At 51.6% G+C, this 12585-nt stretch overlaps 1 protein-coding gene across 2 annotated transcripts in view; it reads left to right on the forward strand.

The window, feature by feature from the left end:
• Nucleotides 1–12585, forward strand: part of SFSWAP (splicing factor SWAP) — a 68889-nt gene that overhangs the window by 6923 nt on the left and 49381 nt on the right. For both annotated transcript variants that reach the window (XM_028095835.2, XM_028095836.2), the window contains 4 exons: nucleotides 1473–1558; nucleotides 7076–7301; nucleotides 8211–8317; nucleotides 8720–8852. In XM_028095835.2, coding sequence (XP_027951636.1) covers nucleotides 1473–1558; nucleotides 7076–7301; nucleotides 8211–8317; nucleotides 8720–8852 — 552 coding nt within the window. The remainder of the gene's footprint in view (nucleotides 1–1472; nucleotides 1559–7075; nucleotides 7302–8210; nucleotides 8318–8719; nucleotides 8853–12585) is intronic.

Here is a 12585-nt window from a genome sequence, read left to right on the forward strand (position 1 = left end):
AACAGCTCTTGATTTGGGCTCCTTTACTTCATGAGCAGTGGCACACGACGGCAGGACTGTTTAAGAGAAAAGTTTCCATCATTTTGTCATGTTAGGGAGATAGAGTAAACGTACTTTGATAAACACACCTTTGGCCCTGTGCCCAGGAGACTGTGAGATTTGAAGTTGCTACTTGTCGTGTTGCAGACCAGGGTGTCCGGTGTCCTCCAGCCGCACTGGGCCATTTGGTCACTGCTGCTGGGCAGCGGAGCTGCTGATCACAGGAAGCTGTCAGGCCCGAGTGAGTCTCTGGTTCTTGGGGGAGAGTAAGGGTACGTAAGTAGAAACAGGCGGGTTGGTGTTAAATAGTTCTTCCTTAGGAATTTGTAATCCACCTGTATCTCTTCAGACTAGAATACCCAGGTTTTTAGGTACAGTGAAACCTGCTTACAATTCCTCCTTGGCTTCATAGAAGAATTAGGTTTGATAGAAAACCTTCAGAAGTTTTCATCTCATCAAGAAACCACATGTGGTGGAAACATTGGTTTTGATGAAGATTTCATGTTTACTTAATGTTATTTTTTTGACAGAAAACCTAAGTAGGTATTAAAATCCTTTGTAATGTTAGCTTTGATAAATTTTCTATAGGTTTTTGTACATTTCACTATGTCCCTTTTTAAAAAGACCTTTATTTATTGAGAAAGAGAGCATGGGGGGGAGGGTTAGAGGGAGAAGCAGACTCCCCACTGAGCAGGGAGCCCGATGCGGGACTCAGTCCTGGGACTTGAGGGTCATGACCCGAGCCAAAGGCAGTTGCCCAACCAACTGAGTCACCCAGGTGCCGTCACTGTGTCCTTTTAAGTAGGTGATCACCTGAGTGATTGCAAGGTATGCAGGTACTTTCTGATTCAGGAAGTTTTGACGTGCAGTGCCCCATCTGACATACAGTGGACAGAGCTGTTTGTAGATGGAAATGGGAAAGAGGCATCTAATTATTGGTGGTAGGGAGGTCATTTGCGTGGGTGGAGAGTCTTGGCAGTTATACTTTAGGGCTTTACAACTTGATGGTGAAATCAGCCCGCCATCTGGGCATTGAGCACCTGTGCTGTGCCTGCCTCCCTAGGGTTCCTGCAGAAACAGCTCAGACGGGGTCTTAGTGCCAGTTAAACACACACACGGATCACAGAGCTGGGAGCAGGGAGAAGTGATCAAGGTCTGAGTGCCCGCCAAGTAGGGCGCATTGTGGGGAGATGCCCACTGCCAGGTCTCCAGGAGAGGTCAGTGCCCAGTAGCCTCTGGGGGGCTGGTAACATAACCCGACTGGTGCATGCTGGAGCAGTAGAGGAGACGGGAAAGTGTTTCTAGAGGTGATGATGGGAAGGTGGAGAGCCAGGGAACGGCACTCACGGTGGTCCCTCCATTGTTGCTTACTGTTGGTGGCCGCCTTCCTTCCTGGTCATTGTTCTGAAGTTTTATATTTTCTTTTTATACAGAAAAAAATGAGGCTGAAAACATAGAGGAAAACGAGGAGCCTTTCATTGCCCCTTTGGGGCTGAATGTGCCGCCTGACGTGGAGCTGGTACGTGTGCTTCGTCTTCACGACACTGCCCGTTGTTATCAGTGTGGGTTAGGAGCACCCAGTAGCCCTGGCGTAGCTGTGACGGCCCTGTAAGTTCGTAATGCTTTCAGATGATCTGTGAGTTCATGGAGACAAAACCACACCCCACCTATTCTCCTCCAAAGAAAAAGGGAGGAATTCCAGCAGAATTCCGAGACCAGAGCATCAGAGATTCGAGGAGCTGGCTCTCAGAGGTCACAGCGTTGAGCCCCCACATTTACCAGCGTGGAGAAACCGAGTCAGAGTGAGCAGTGAGGGAGCTGCTGGTACACTGTTAGCCACGTTTAGACCTAACAGTCTCGATCATGGCAGCGTGGCTTGCAGGGAAGTGGCTTTGTCCTGGCTTTGGCGGGCACTTAAGGGAAATGTCTTTACCTTACCTTGCTGCTCTTGCACCCGGGCTTCCTGTCCCTTGTGATGAAGGCCCGGTGGCATCTCCAGGCCACCTGGCACTCAGGAGGAAAACCTGGGTGGGACTCCTCTTGGTCTGAGTGCTCTGCAGCTCGAGTCTGGCAGAGCTGAGTGGTTCACCCTCCCTTCACACCACTATTTCAGCTGCATCTTGTGAGGTTCAGGCTGAGCTACAGTGGATGTCCCTGGGGGCCTCCTGCACTCCCGGCGCTGTCCTGGAATGCTGACAGCCCCATACACCAGCTTCTGTCCTGTGCCCGTCCCCCTTCCACAGGAGGAGAAGACCGTGACCATGCAGGTGGCAGGCTGGAGTGGTCGGAGTATTGCATGTGCACACTCGGGGGCAAGGGGTGGAGATTGGTGCTCAGTGTGGTTTTTCCTATGGCGTTTTCCTGACTGGATTTCTAGCGCCATGGACACAGGTGTCCTAGCTTCTTCTTGTGCCCTGGGTTCTGAGCCTCTGGGTGCACAGGGGGCCAAACTGTTCGTGGAAGGTTCTGGCCCCTGTTTTCATGTGTCAATGGCAGGTGACAGCCTCCACCCCGTCCCTTACTGCATATACACACTCATACCCTCTCCTTCCTTCGCTTTCTCAGTCTTTGTGCAAGTAGGAGTAAAAATGTCTGTGGATTTTGCTGAGTGGAATTACTGCTTGTATTTGCTTCTCTGTTTCCAGCATTCAGTTAAAGCTGAAAGTGTCATTTGAACGTTTGATATCCTAAGATTTGTGTTAATATGCTTTCTGTGTATTGTTCTAGATTGTATTCCTACTTGTTCTGGAACGTGCTATTTATTCTACGTGAAAGACCCATAAAAAACGGGTTGCTCCCTTATTTATGTTTAATGCTGAAAGCTTTTATTCAGGGTTGACTATGTGGAATTTTATTTATTTTCATGTGAAAGATTATTTTTAAACTATTATGCAAATATAAACATGGAAGTATAATAGATTTTATTGTGTTGTTTACTTTCTGTTAAAATATTTAATGGCTGTGTATTCTCAGCCAGAGTAAGCATCACTAAGCTGTTTAATGGTCTGCCGGAGCTGAAAATAGTCGATACCTGTTGGAGAGCAGAATAGTAATTTGTTTTCTTAATGTTCAAAAGTTTCTTGTGATATTGCAGAGCAGCCTCTTGAGTAGGAAATGGTTTGATTCTGTGGAAACCGTCTGAGTGCTGTTGGGCCCTGCCAGACAGGATTCCCTGCGTCCTGGTGTCAGGAGTTGGGGGCAGCAGTTCATGGTCTGCAACTTGCACTGCAATGTCCCGGGGGGGGCGGGGTGTGAAACGGGGTGCTTGCAGTGGGGCTTCCGGCCTGTAGGTTGGGGGGTGCTGCCTCCATGCACTGGGGCTGCCCTCACTCGGTAAAGAAAGCAGGCACTCAGGGTGCCTGGGTGGCTCAAGTCGTTAAGCGTCTGTCTTTGGCTCAGGTCATGATCCCAGGGTCCTGGGATCGAGCCCCACGTCGGGCTCCCTGCTCACTGGGGAGCCTGCTTCTCCCTCCCCCACTTGTCCTGCTTGTGTTCCCTCTCTCGCTTGTCTCTTTCTGTCAAATAAATAAAATCTTAAAAAAAAAGAAAGCAGGCACTCAAGGGTTCTTGAGTGTAAACTGTGCTTTTGGATTAGAGCCCAATGATTATAGGGTCTGTGGGGTTTGTGTGAAGAGTAAGGAGTAGTTAGAAGTCGTGGCCCTCGGGTAGGCCGATGTTGGCAGGTACTCGAGACGGGCCGAGGCTGGTGCTATCCTCGACGACACCATGGCGGCCCTCCTGGCTTCATAGCCCTCGGGGCCCCTAAAGTGACCTCACAGATTTGTTTTAGCTTTTCATAGTGATTCTGTGTTTTTTTGTGTTTCTCCCTGGATATGTGGCCTGGCGCCATTTGTCCCAACATTGTGTTTTCATCCACCTTCTCAGGGACCTGGGTGCCCGTCTTGGTCACCTCCTGAGCTCTACACGTGCCCAGTCCCGGTTCTGGGTGTGCTCTGCTCTGTGCCTGCTTGTGCTGGGTCGTGTTGGTGCCCCACATCTGGAGCACCGCTGGGAAAGTGGAGGGAGCATCAGTCTGGCCAGCCACAGGGACTGGAAGTGCTGCTGCCCCACAGACCCTGTTAGAAGTTATTTCTAAGGGAAACACGGTCCTTTGAACACACTTTATGAACCAGAGGACGAGCAGGGAAGCGTTCAGTGCAGGATTGCCATGGTGCGCAACATTTCCGTCTGTTGGAGTAGGAGCACCGCGGTGACGTGTGCCGACCGCACACTGTGTACCAGGCACCGCACACCGTGAGTGGCTCCCATTCCCAGGCCTCACAGCACCAGTGCCTGGGGAGCAGATGCCCTTGTCAGCCCGAGTGCGCAGGGCACCTGGAGGTCTAGGGAGGCCAGAGCAGCTGCCCCAAGGGAGGCATGTGAGGGTCAGGCCTGCAGCCCCAGGCCCGGCTCCAGCGCTCTGCACCTCAGACTGAGGCCCGACTGATTGGTGTTCAGATCAGAGTGTTATTGCCATAATAATTCAGGGCTTCTGTTGCCACGGGATGGGGGTGGGAAGCATCCTGTGGTGTTCGTGCCTTTTCTTTGGGATTCTAAGCACCGTTCACGTGTGGTGAGCGTGCCCCACATGTGCCATGCATGCGTGTTCTCCAGGCACCTTGTCTTCCCCGCAGAATGGAGATCACACGCATCACCAGATCCCGTTGTAGCACCAGGATTTTGAATTTTATTTTGAAGTCCCTTCCCACCCCCTAAGATTTTAAAAATATTTTCCTGTTTCCTACCATTGCATTTATAGTTTTTTGGGTTTTTTTTTTTACAATTGAATTGTGACTTGATGTGATACTTATTTTGGGCTGTGAGTGAAGTGGGCATTTAATTTTTCCCTCCCCTGATCAAGGCGGAGGAGAGGGCCAGCCCAGCTGCTACGGGGGCTCCTCACTTTTCACTCTGCCTTCCATTCCCATGCCACCCCGTTCTGGTCCCCCTGCTTTAGGTCTGAGCTCCAGCATTTTCCAGAGCTCTTAGGAGACCTGACACTGGCGTGAGCTTTCTCACCTCATATACTATTCTCCCATTTCCCATTGTCTACCCCACAGTTTTTAGAGCTGTGTCAGTGTAATCTGGGGGGACTGAGGAAGCGTGAGCCTGCCTTCTGGGGCTCAGGCACTTCCTTTCTTTCTTTTTTTTTTTAAGATTTAATTTATTTGAGAGAGAGAATGAGATAGCACGAGAGGGGGGAGGGTCAGAGGGGGAAGCAGACTCCCCGCCGAGCAGGGAGCGGGGCTCGATCCCGGGACTCCAGGCTCATGACCTGAGCCGAAGGCCGTCGCTCAACCACCTGAGCCACCCAGGCGCCCCGGGCTCAGTCACTTTCTTAAACTGAAGGTTTCCCCGTGTGAGACAAGTATTTCCCCTTTTATCATCAGTCTTTGTAACACCTCATATATGTATATATGTCCTTGAAATCCCACTTCATAGTAGGGATACTCGTGGTATTAAATAGAAAAAGATCTATGTAAAAATAGTGTGATAAAGAGAGCAAAGATTTTCCACACCAGGTATTGGTGTATTATCCACTTGCTCTGGGAGCAGGTCCAGAAGTATGCTCACCACGTGCTCTGTTTCTCACCATGCTTTGTGGCCACTGTCTTTTTACCATGATGTCGTATCATAAATAGGCCTGCTTTCAGGAGATTTTAAAACAGCAGGTTAGTTTGGTCAGCAGAGAATACCTCTCCATGGAGGTGATTGTAGCTTCCTTTCAAGGTCACTATTCTGAATTCACTGTTAATGATCGACGTGTGCGTGGAACACAGTTTCAAAGATTAATCATGCTGTTCACCCAAGCCATTGAAAATCTGCCTCAGGATCCATACTCCAGGCACAGTGGGCCTTTGACATGGAATCTAGTTTATTTTGGAATCAGTAAATAACTTTAATTGTAGGTACTTATTCTGTTTAAGTGTGAAGGACTTCATTACTTCAGGAATTAAATTTGAGAGTTAAGGCATTTATGTTTTATGAAGGATGTGGTTCTGGAATTACAGAAAGCATCTTGAATAGTTAACTGCCCATTTTTAATGAATAATTTCCCACATTATTTGCATGTAATTTCCAAGTGTTAATCTCTTCGTTATTATTAAAAGTATTTTTGGAGTATGGCTTTCAGCGTCTGGTCTGACGAGCTCCATTTGTGGGTGGGAAATGCCAAGCGTGCCATGTGGTAGAAGTAACTTAGCAGCGCCGGCAGGGTCTGATTCCTAGTGGTAACCTCCTCACTTGGAGGCAGCAAGATGGTGCGCTCTGTTCTTGTGGGTAAGGCCCTCCCCATTCTGGCCAGACCACACCCCTGTACCGTGGGGGTGAGTTAGGTACAGGAGCAGGTGAAAGCGTGGGGCTTTCCTCACATGTCCAAAAAGGCTGTTTTCCAAGCTATAAAATCTAGTCCCAGCTAAGAAGGAAAGAGGAGTGATGTGTAGACACTTGAGAAACTAGGTGAACGTGTACCCCCTCCCTAGAAACATGCATGTGTACATAATTTGCATACGGCTTCGGAGGGTTCACAGCCTCCAACCCCATCACAGAACCCGGTCACTGTGGAGGTACAGGGACTTGGTGTAAAAAAGATTGCCTCGGGTCAGTTGTGCGCAAAGCTGGAGTGGCCTGCCTCGGTCCGTGAGTTTTCTCCCCATGAAGTGCTGCAGAATCCAGAAATAGACCAAAGTGTCGTGGGACCAGGGCTGTTCAAACTGGGCTCTTCCGCCTGAAGTGTCTCTCTCTCTCCTTTTTTTTAAGATTTTATTAGAGAGAGCGCGCGAGTCGGGGGAGGAACAGAGAGAAAGGGACAAGCAAACTCCCCGCTGAGCGCAGAGCCCAACGTGGGGCTCAGCCTCATGACCCCGAGATCACAGCCTGAGCCGGCCGCTTAACCGAGCCATCCAGGTGCCCCTTGAAACGTCTCTTATTTCATATAATCGACAGTAAAACCAGTTTTTGTGTGTGTGTTCTAAGTCATGTGGCCAGTGAAAAAAGAGGAAAAATTGATCACGTGAATATGTATGTTTTTTCATAGCCACCAACAGCCAAAATGCATGCTATCATTGAGCGCACAGCCAATTTCGTGTGCAAACAGGGAGCACAGTTTGAAATAATGCTGAAAGCCAAGCAGGCCCGAAACTCTCAATTTGACTTTCTACGCTTTGATCACTACCTCAACCCCTACTACAAATTCATCCAGAAAGCCATGAAAGAAGGACGCTACACGGTGCTGGCGGAAAACAGAAATGAAGAGAAAAAGAGTATGTGAGACTGTGTGGACGCGGGGCCTGTGCTGGGCAGCCTCTGGGAGGGGATGAGCCTGCACTGCAGGACTTCCAGAATGTTCATGCCGCCCTCCCACTAAGGCATGCTGATTAGATGGGGTAAAGCGCTTCTTGAGTAAATCTTGGAAATACACTAGATTCTTAATTAATATTTCCATAGATAGTGAAATGTAATTAAATATTGATGCTATCAGAACATAATCATCTGGTTTGGAAATTTTTCCTCTCGTTTTGGCTGTTTCACGTTTCCTGGAGAAAAGAGTAAATCTGTTTCCTGGGGTGGTCCCAGCCGTGCACGTGCGCACAGAAATGGAGCGGTCAGCTTTACTCTCCCTTTTTTTATTCATCTCTACCATAAACTGTTGTTTTTATTAAGTATCTAAATTGGGAATTCTTACCACAAAGGCCAGTTAACTCTTTTGAGAAATGTGCAGGGACAGCAGTCTGTACATGTCTGCCATTGAATTTTTTTCTCTTGAGCTGAAACATGATTTTCAGAATCATTTGTACAAACCTTGCTTATAGATCTCATTTTCTCCATAGTTAGTTTTTTAAAGTATCGGTTGCCGTTGTTCTGCCTTTCATCAATCAGGATTTTTGCCTTTTTTCTAAAAAATGTTAAAGCGTGGGGGCCCCAGGCTAGTGAGCGCTGGACGGCTGTGCCGGCTGGGCCCGCGGCGCTCGCCTGTCTCTGTCCCCTGCTCTCCACTGAGCGCGTTGGGCAGTAGCGCTCCGGGGGCTGTTCCCCAGAGGTGCTCTCCGGGCAGATGGCCGCCGCACGGTTCCCAGCAGCCCTGTGTTTGTCTGCTTCTGAGTTCCCACCGTGTATCTGTGCCCTGTCTCTCCCCACACACCAGAATCTTGAAACACACTTTTGCTTTCCAGAGTCGGGGGTCAGCTCTGATGATGATGATGATGAAGGAGATGGGAGTTACCTGCACCCGTCTCTCTTTGCTTCCAAGAAGTGTAACCGCCTGGAGGAGCTGATGAAGGTTTTGATCTTCTGTATTTTTTATGCTATAACAGAACTGCTGCTAGTCTAGTTTTGGGAAATCCTGAAGCAGCCATTTCTTCTGTATCTTATTTTATCATCATCGAAGTCTGTTTTGCATTTTCATTGTTTGCTTGGTGGCTCACACTTCTGTCGGTGGCAGTGTAGTCTTGCCCAACCTTCCTTCCTTTCCCGAGTGGTTACAGAGGATGGAAGCCATCTGTCCCCTCGCTTTCTCTGGGGCTCACGCACGGCCACAGTCATTCAGGCCCTCTATGTGTGCATGCGGGTTTCCTAAAGCACGTCCACCGAGCCCTTAAGTTGAGCCTCCTTGGCCACAAAAGAGTTCTCCATGACTCAGGGTCCGGGAAACGGTGTGATCATGCATCCTCTCTGTCTGCAGCCTTTGAAGGTGGTGGACCCGGATCACCCCCTTGCTGTGCTGGTCCGTAAAGCCCAGGCCGACAGCCCCGCCCCCACCCCCCCTGCGGCAGATGGCACCGTGCAGCCCTCCCAGGTGGAGTACACCACTGACTGTGAGTACCTCGCTGTGCACCTCCCGGCCTGCAGCCCACTGCAGAGCTCACCCAGCAGGGCAGCACGACAGTGTGCATGCAGCACGCGTCTGGCAGAGGTTCTGGGAGGACTCAGTCCCTTGGGTCTTCATGGTTAGCCATCCTCGGCATGAGGCCTCATCCTTTTGTTTGTCACCTAATGCTGACAAATGGCTGCTCCATGTCCAGCATCAGCTCTGCCTTCCGGGAAGGATGAACAAGAAGGGTAGGGAAGGAAAGCAGGTGCTTGGGGACTTTGCCCTTCTTTGAAGACCCCCTCTTCCCCCCACCCAAGAAGCCGTGCTTGGTGCCTCCCTTTGACCCGCACAGACAGGACAGTGTTGCATGGTCTCCTGGCCTGCACGAGGGTCTGGAGTCCAACATGCAGCGGCCCTAACCAAAGTCGAAGCTCTGTTACGAAGCCCAAGGAGCGCGGACGCTGGCAGGCTTGCAGTGCTGTCTGCGTGGTTGCTTTCCTGCAAAGGACACAGCTCAAGCTGGCGTGCGATGTGCACCTTAGAGTCCCAGCTAGTTACAGTTCCCACCTGTTCGGGCTGCTTGCTAGCCTTTTGTCTTTTTAATTACCAGAAGATTGTTAATGGAAGGCAAATCTTGAGGTTCTATTCAAGTAATCATTTGAAGGTATTTGATCTCAGTCTCATTATCCGATCTTTTCAAAATTGCTCAGAAGTTCAGTGTTGAATAAGAGCAGAGGCTTTAGGATGGCTGCAGGGATTTGTTGTCCTTCACCTGCAGATCCGATCAGATGATCCGTCCGTAAAGCTCGTCACCATTAGAGGGTGGAAGATCAGTCGGAGATAATTCTCTTTTAAGACGTAGGCTGCTCATTATGCGAGCGTCTGTCAGAAAGAGTAGCCAGGCCCCCCTGCGCCCTTCTCCTGGTGTGGCCCGTGGCAGCATGTGACTCTGACGTGCCGAAGTAACGTTTGCAGACTTTACAAGTCAGTGACTTGAGGGAGCTCCATGCATGTACCCTGAAAAAGCCTCTTACAGGACCTGGGGTTTGCAGTGCTCACGACGGGAGTGCTGTGTGGACAGCAGGGCCACACAGGCGAACAGGAGTCGGGAGTGACCGTGGAGCATGGCTGAGCGGGCTGTCCCTCGGCTTCCCTTGTTTTCCTTTTTCAGCCCTGTCATCGAGTTTCTGCAAGCTAAACACCTTGCCCGTGTGCACCCACTAGATGTGAAGGTATTGAACTGTCTTGCACGGAAGACAAGAGGAAATTCGGGGGCAGGGTCACCATCACCCCGTCATTCACTCTGTCTATGTTGGAGCTTGTACCATTAAGCATCGAGGGTGGTGGTGGGCGGTGTGTCTGCAGCCCCTGCAGCACTCGGGGGGGGGGGGGGGCGCCTGCCGTGCAGCAGTCCCAGTGGCTGCTCTGTGACTCAGGCTCCTTGCGGGCTCCCAGAGCCCCACTGACGCCGGTTCCTCCTTGGGCAAACATCAAGTGCACCAGGTGCGACTCCCCGCCTGGACCCTGCCCGCCTTCCCCTGGAAGCGCTCCAGCAGGGGGCGCCAGTTAGCGACCGCTGTGCCTCACGCAGTGTGAGCATGACAGGCCGTCTGGGACTCGAGCCTGATGTTACAGCCTCACAGCTCAGCTGTCTAAGCCAACAGAGAGGAGAGAGTCCGTGCTGACAGGGCCCGGGGCTGCTTACGCGGGGATCGCAGCTATGCCAGAGGCAGGGACCGGAGTCCAGATTTTCCGGAGAAGCAAGAAATCTAAAACGTGTAGGTGAAATATCTCAATTTACAAATGTTGGCAATGGGTTCATATTTTGTAAAAATACAAGGCAGTCCAAGAAAACAGTGGGCGAGTAGGTGCTGCTCGTAGGCATTCCTCTGCATCCAGTCTCCACTATGCCTGTGGAAGGGGTCACGGGCGTGGGGGCAGCGGGCTGTCCCAGAGCTTCTCCGGAGACTGCTCAGCAGTGGTCCGTGCTGCATAGAGGCTAGGGAGGTGGGCTGTGAGGTGTCCCGGTTGCATGCAGAACCCTCGGTACCAGAAGCGAGAGCTGTTTCGTTGACGTGGGGAGGACAGAAGCTGGACTGCAGCGGGGCGGGAAGCAGACAGGCTGTGGGGGTGGACGCCTGAGCGTGGGCCCTCTGAAGCTGGGCTGTGCAGAGGGAGAGGGGCCGTGCCTGGTGGGGAGTGAGCGTCCCCATGAGAGCCCCCCGAGAGCACCCGCCTCCGGGCCTCCACAGCAGCTTCTGTCCGGGCTCTAAGGCTCGTGGGGTGAGGCAGGAGGCCTGGGTGGTTAGACTCACTAATCCAGTTTCTAGGAAGAGCCCCGGGCTTGAACTTGCCCAGCGCAAACACGTGTGAGCACCTGTATTCAGGTTTTCAAAGAGGTTTGTTTTCACCTGCGGGTAGATTCTATGGTTACCTTTGGGGGGGGTGGGGAACAATATGGAAAGTTTGAAAAGGAGGCCAGGGAAGGGAAATGAGTCCTATTAGGTAGTAAGTGAAATGTTACAAGGGAAGACCTGTCGGGGCCTGAGGCCGTGGTGGTTTAAACAAAGTTTGGGCTAAGAACAGACCTAGAAGTGGTACCGGCGGACCTGAAACATCTCGTACCGTGGACATGAGGTGGGCCATCGGCCAGTCGCATGGGACTGCCGCCTCCCTTCCGGACGCTGTGCAGTGACTGGGTGCTGGCGCCCCGGAGCAGAGTTTGGGTGGCGTCTGTGACTTGACTGCTCTCCGCCCAGTTCTCCCTGGTTCCACATGGTCTTGTAAGCAGTTGGCCCTCCACCGATTTGTATAAATTCGAATTAAATGTGTAATTACAGTAGTTTCACTGGAAAAAACTGTTTCGGAGGAGAGCTGTGCCGTTCAGGGAAACAGGCCCAGCGAGCTGGAGAGGAGCCTCACGGCCCTGGTGTGCAGTGCACCAGGCTGGCAGCTTGCCCGGCACACACAGCGGGGCCGCCTTCAAAGGGGGCGCAGACGAGAGCCCCGAGATGCACGACCAGAAGCGGGTGGGGAAGGCACCGGGGCAGCCTGTGGGGAGGGGAGTACCTGGGGATGAGCCCCGCCTTTTACCCAGCAGCCCCGCGGCTTCCAGGTTGAAGGTGCCGCGTGGACAGCTCTCAGCAAAGTGAGGAGACTTGGGGCGGTGAGGAATTCTGTCCTTTAAGCCAACAGATGACGTTAGATTGCTCTAGTAGAAAAAGTAAAATTATGGAGGGAGCAGAAGTGTCTAACACACACCAACAGCTTTCATAGTCAAATAGGGGAAAAAAGTGCAGCAGAAACACAGGCCGCAGTGTGAGTAATTCAGAGAGGTAAACGTGGCCGTGCAGTTTTTGTAAAGGCTTCCCCTCGCGGCTCCCCCAAATGGCATTGTACCTGCTGGCTTCAGAGCCCGAGCCCCGGACAGTGCGAGCCAGGGTCGCCCTCGCGCCAGACTGCAGCACACGCGTGCAGGATACAGGACTGCTGCAGTCGAGAGGCCCACCCTGGCCGGCACGCAAGAACACGAGAATTGCAAATCTTGGGTACAGTCAAGGCTTCTGGGCTGTTGAAAGTTATTTCACGTTAACAAGCTTGAGTTCTTCATAACAGTAGAGATTGAAGAAGAGCAGCTCCGGCGGGACCTGCGGTGCGATTTCCGGCTGTGCCGTATCCACCAGACCTGAGGGCGCACATGCCTGCAGTCCACGCCTGCAGCCACAGTACTCAGCACA

This window comes from Eumetopias jubatus, unplaced genomic scaffold (assembly GCF_037043125.1).
Source record: "Eumetopias jubatus isolate StellerSeaLion01/CBP00866 unplaced genomic scaffold, mEumJub1_p1.0 scaffold_16, whole genome shotgun sequence".
NCBI classification, from domain to species: Eukaryota; Metazoa; Chordata; class Mammalia; order Carnivora; family Otariidae; genus Eumetopias; species Eumetopias jubatus.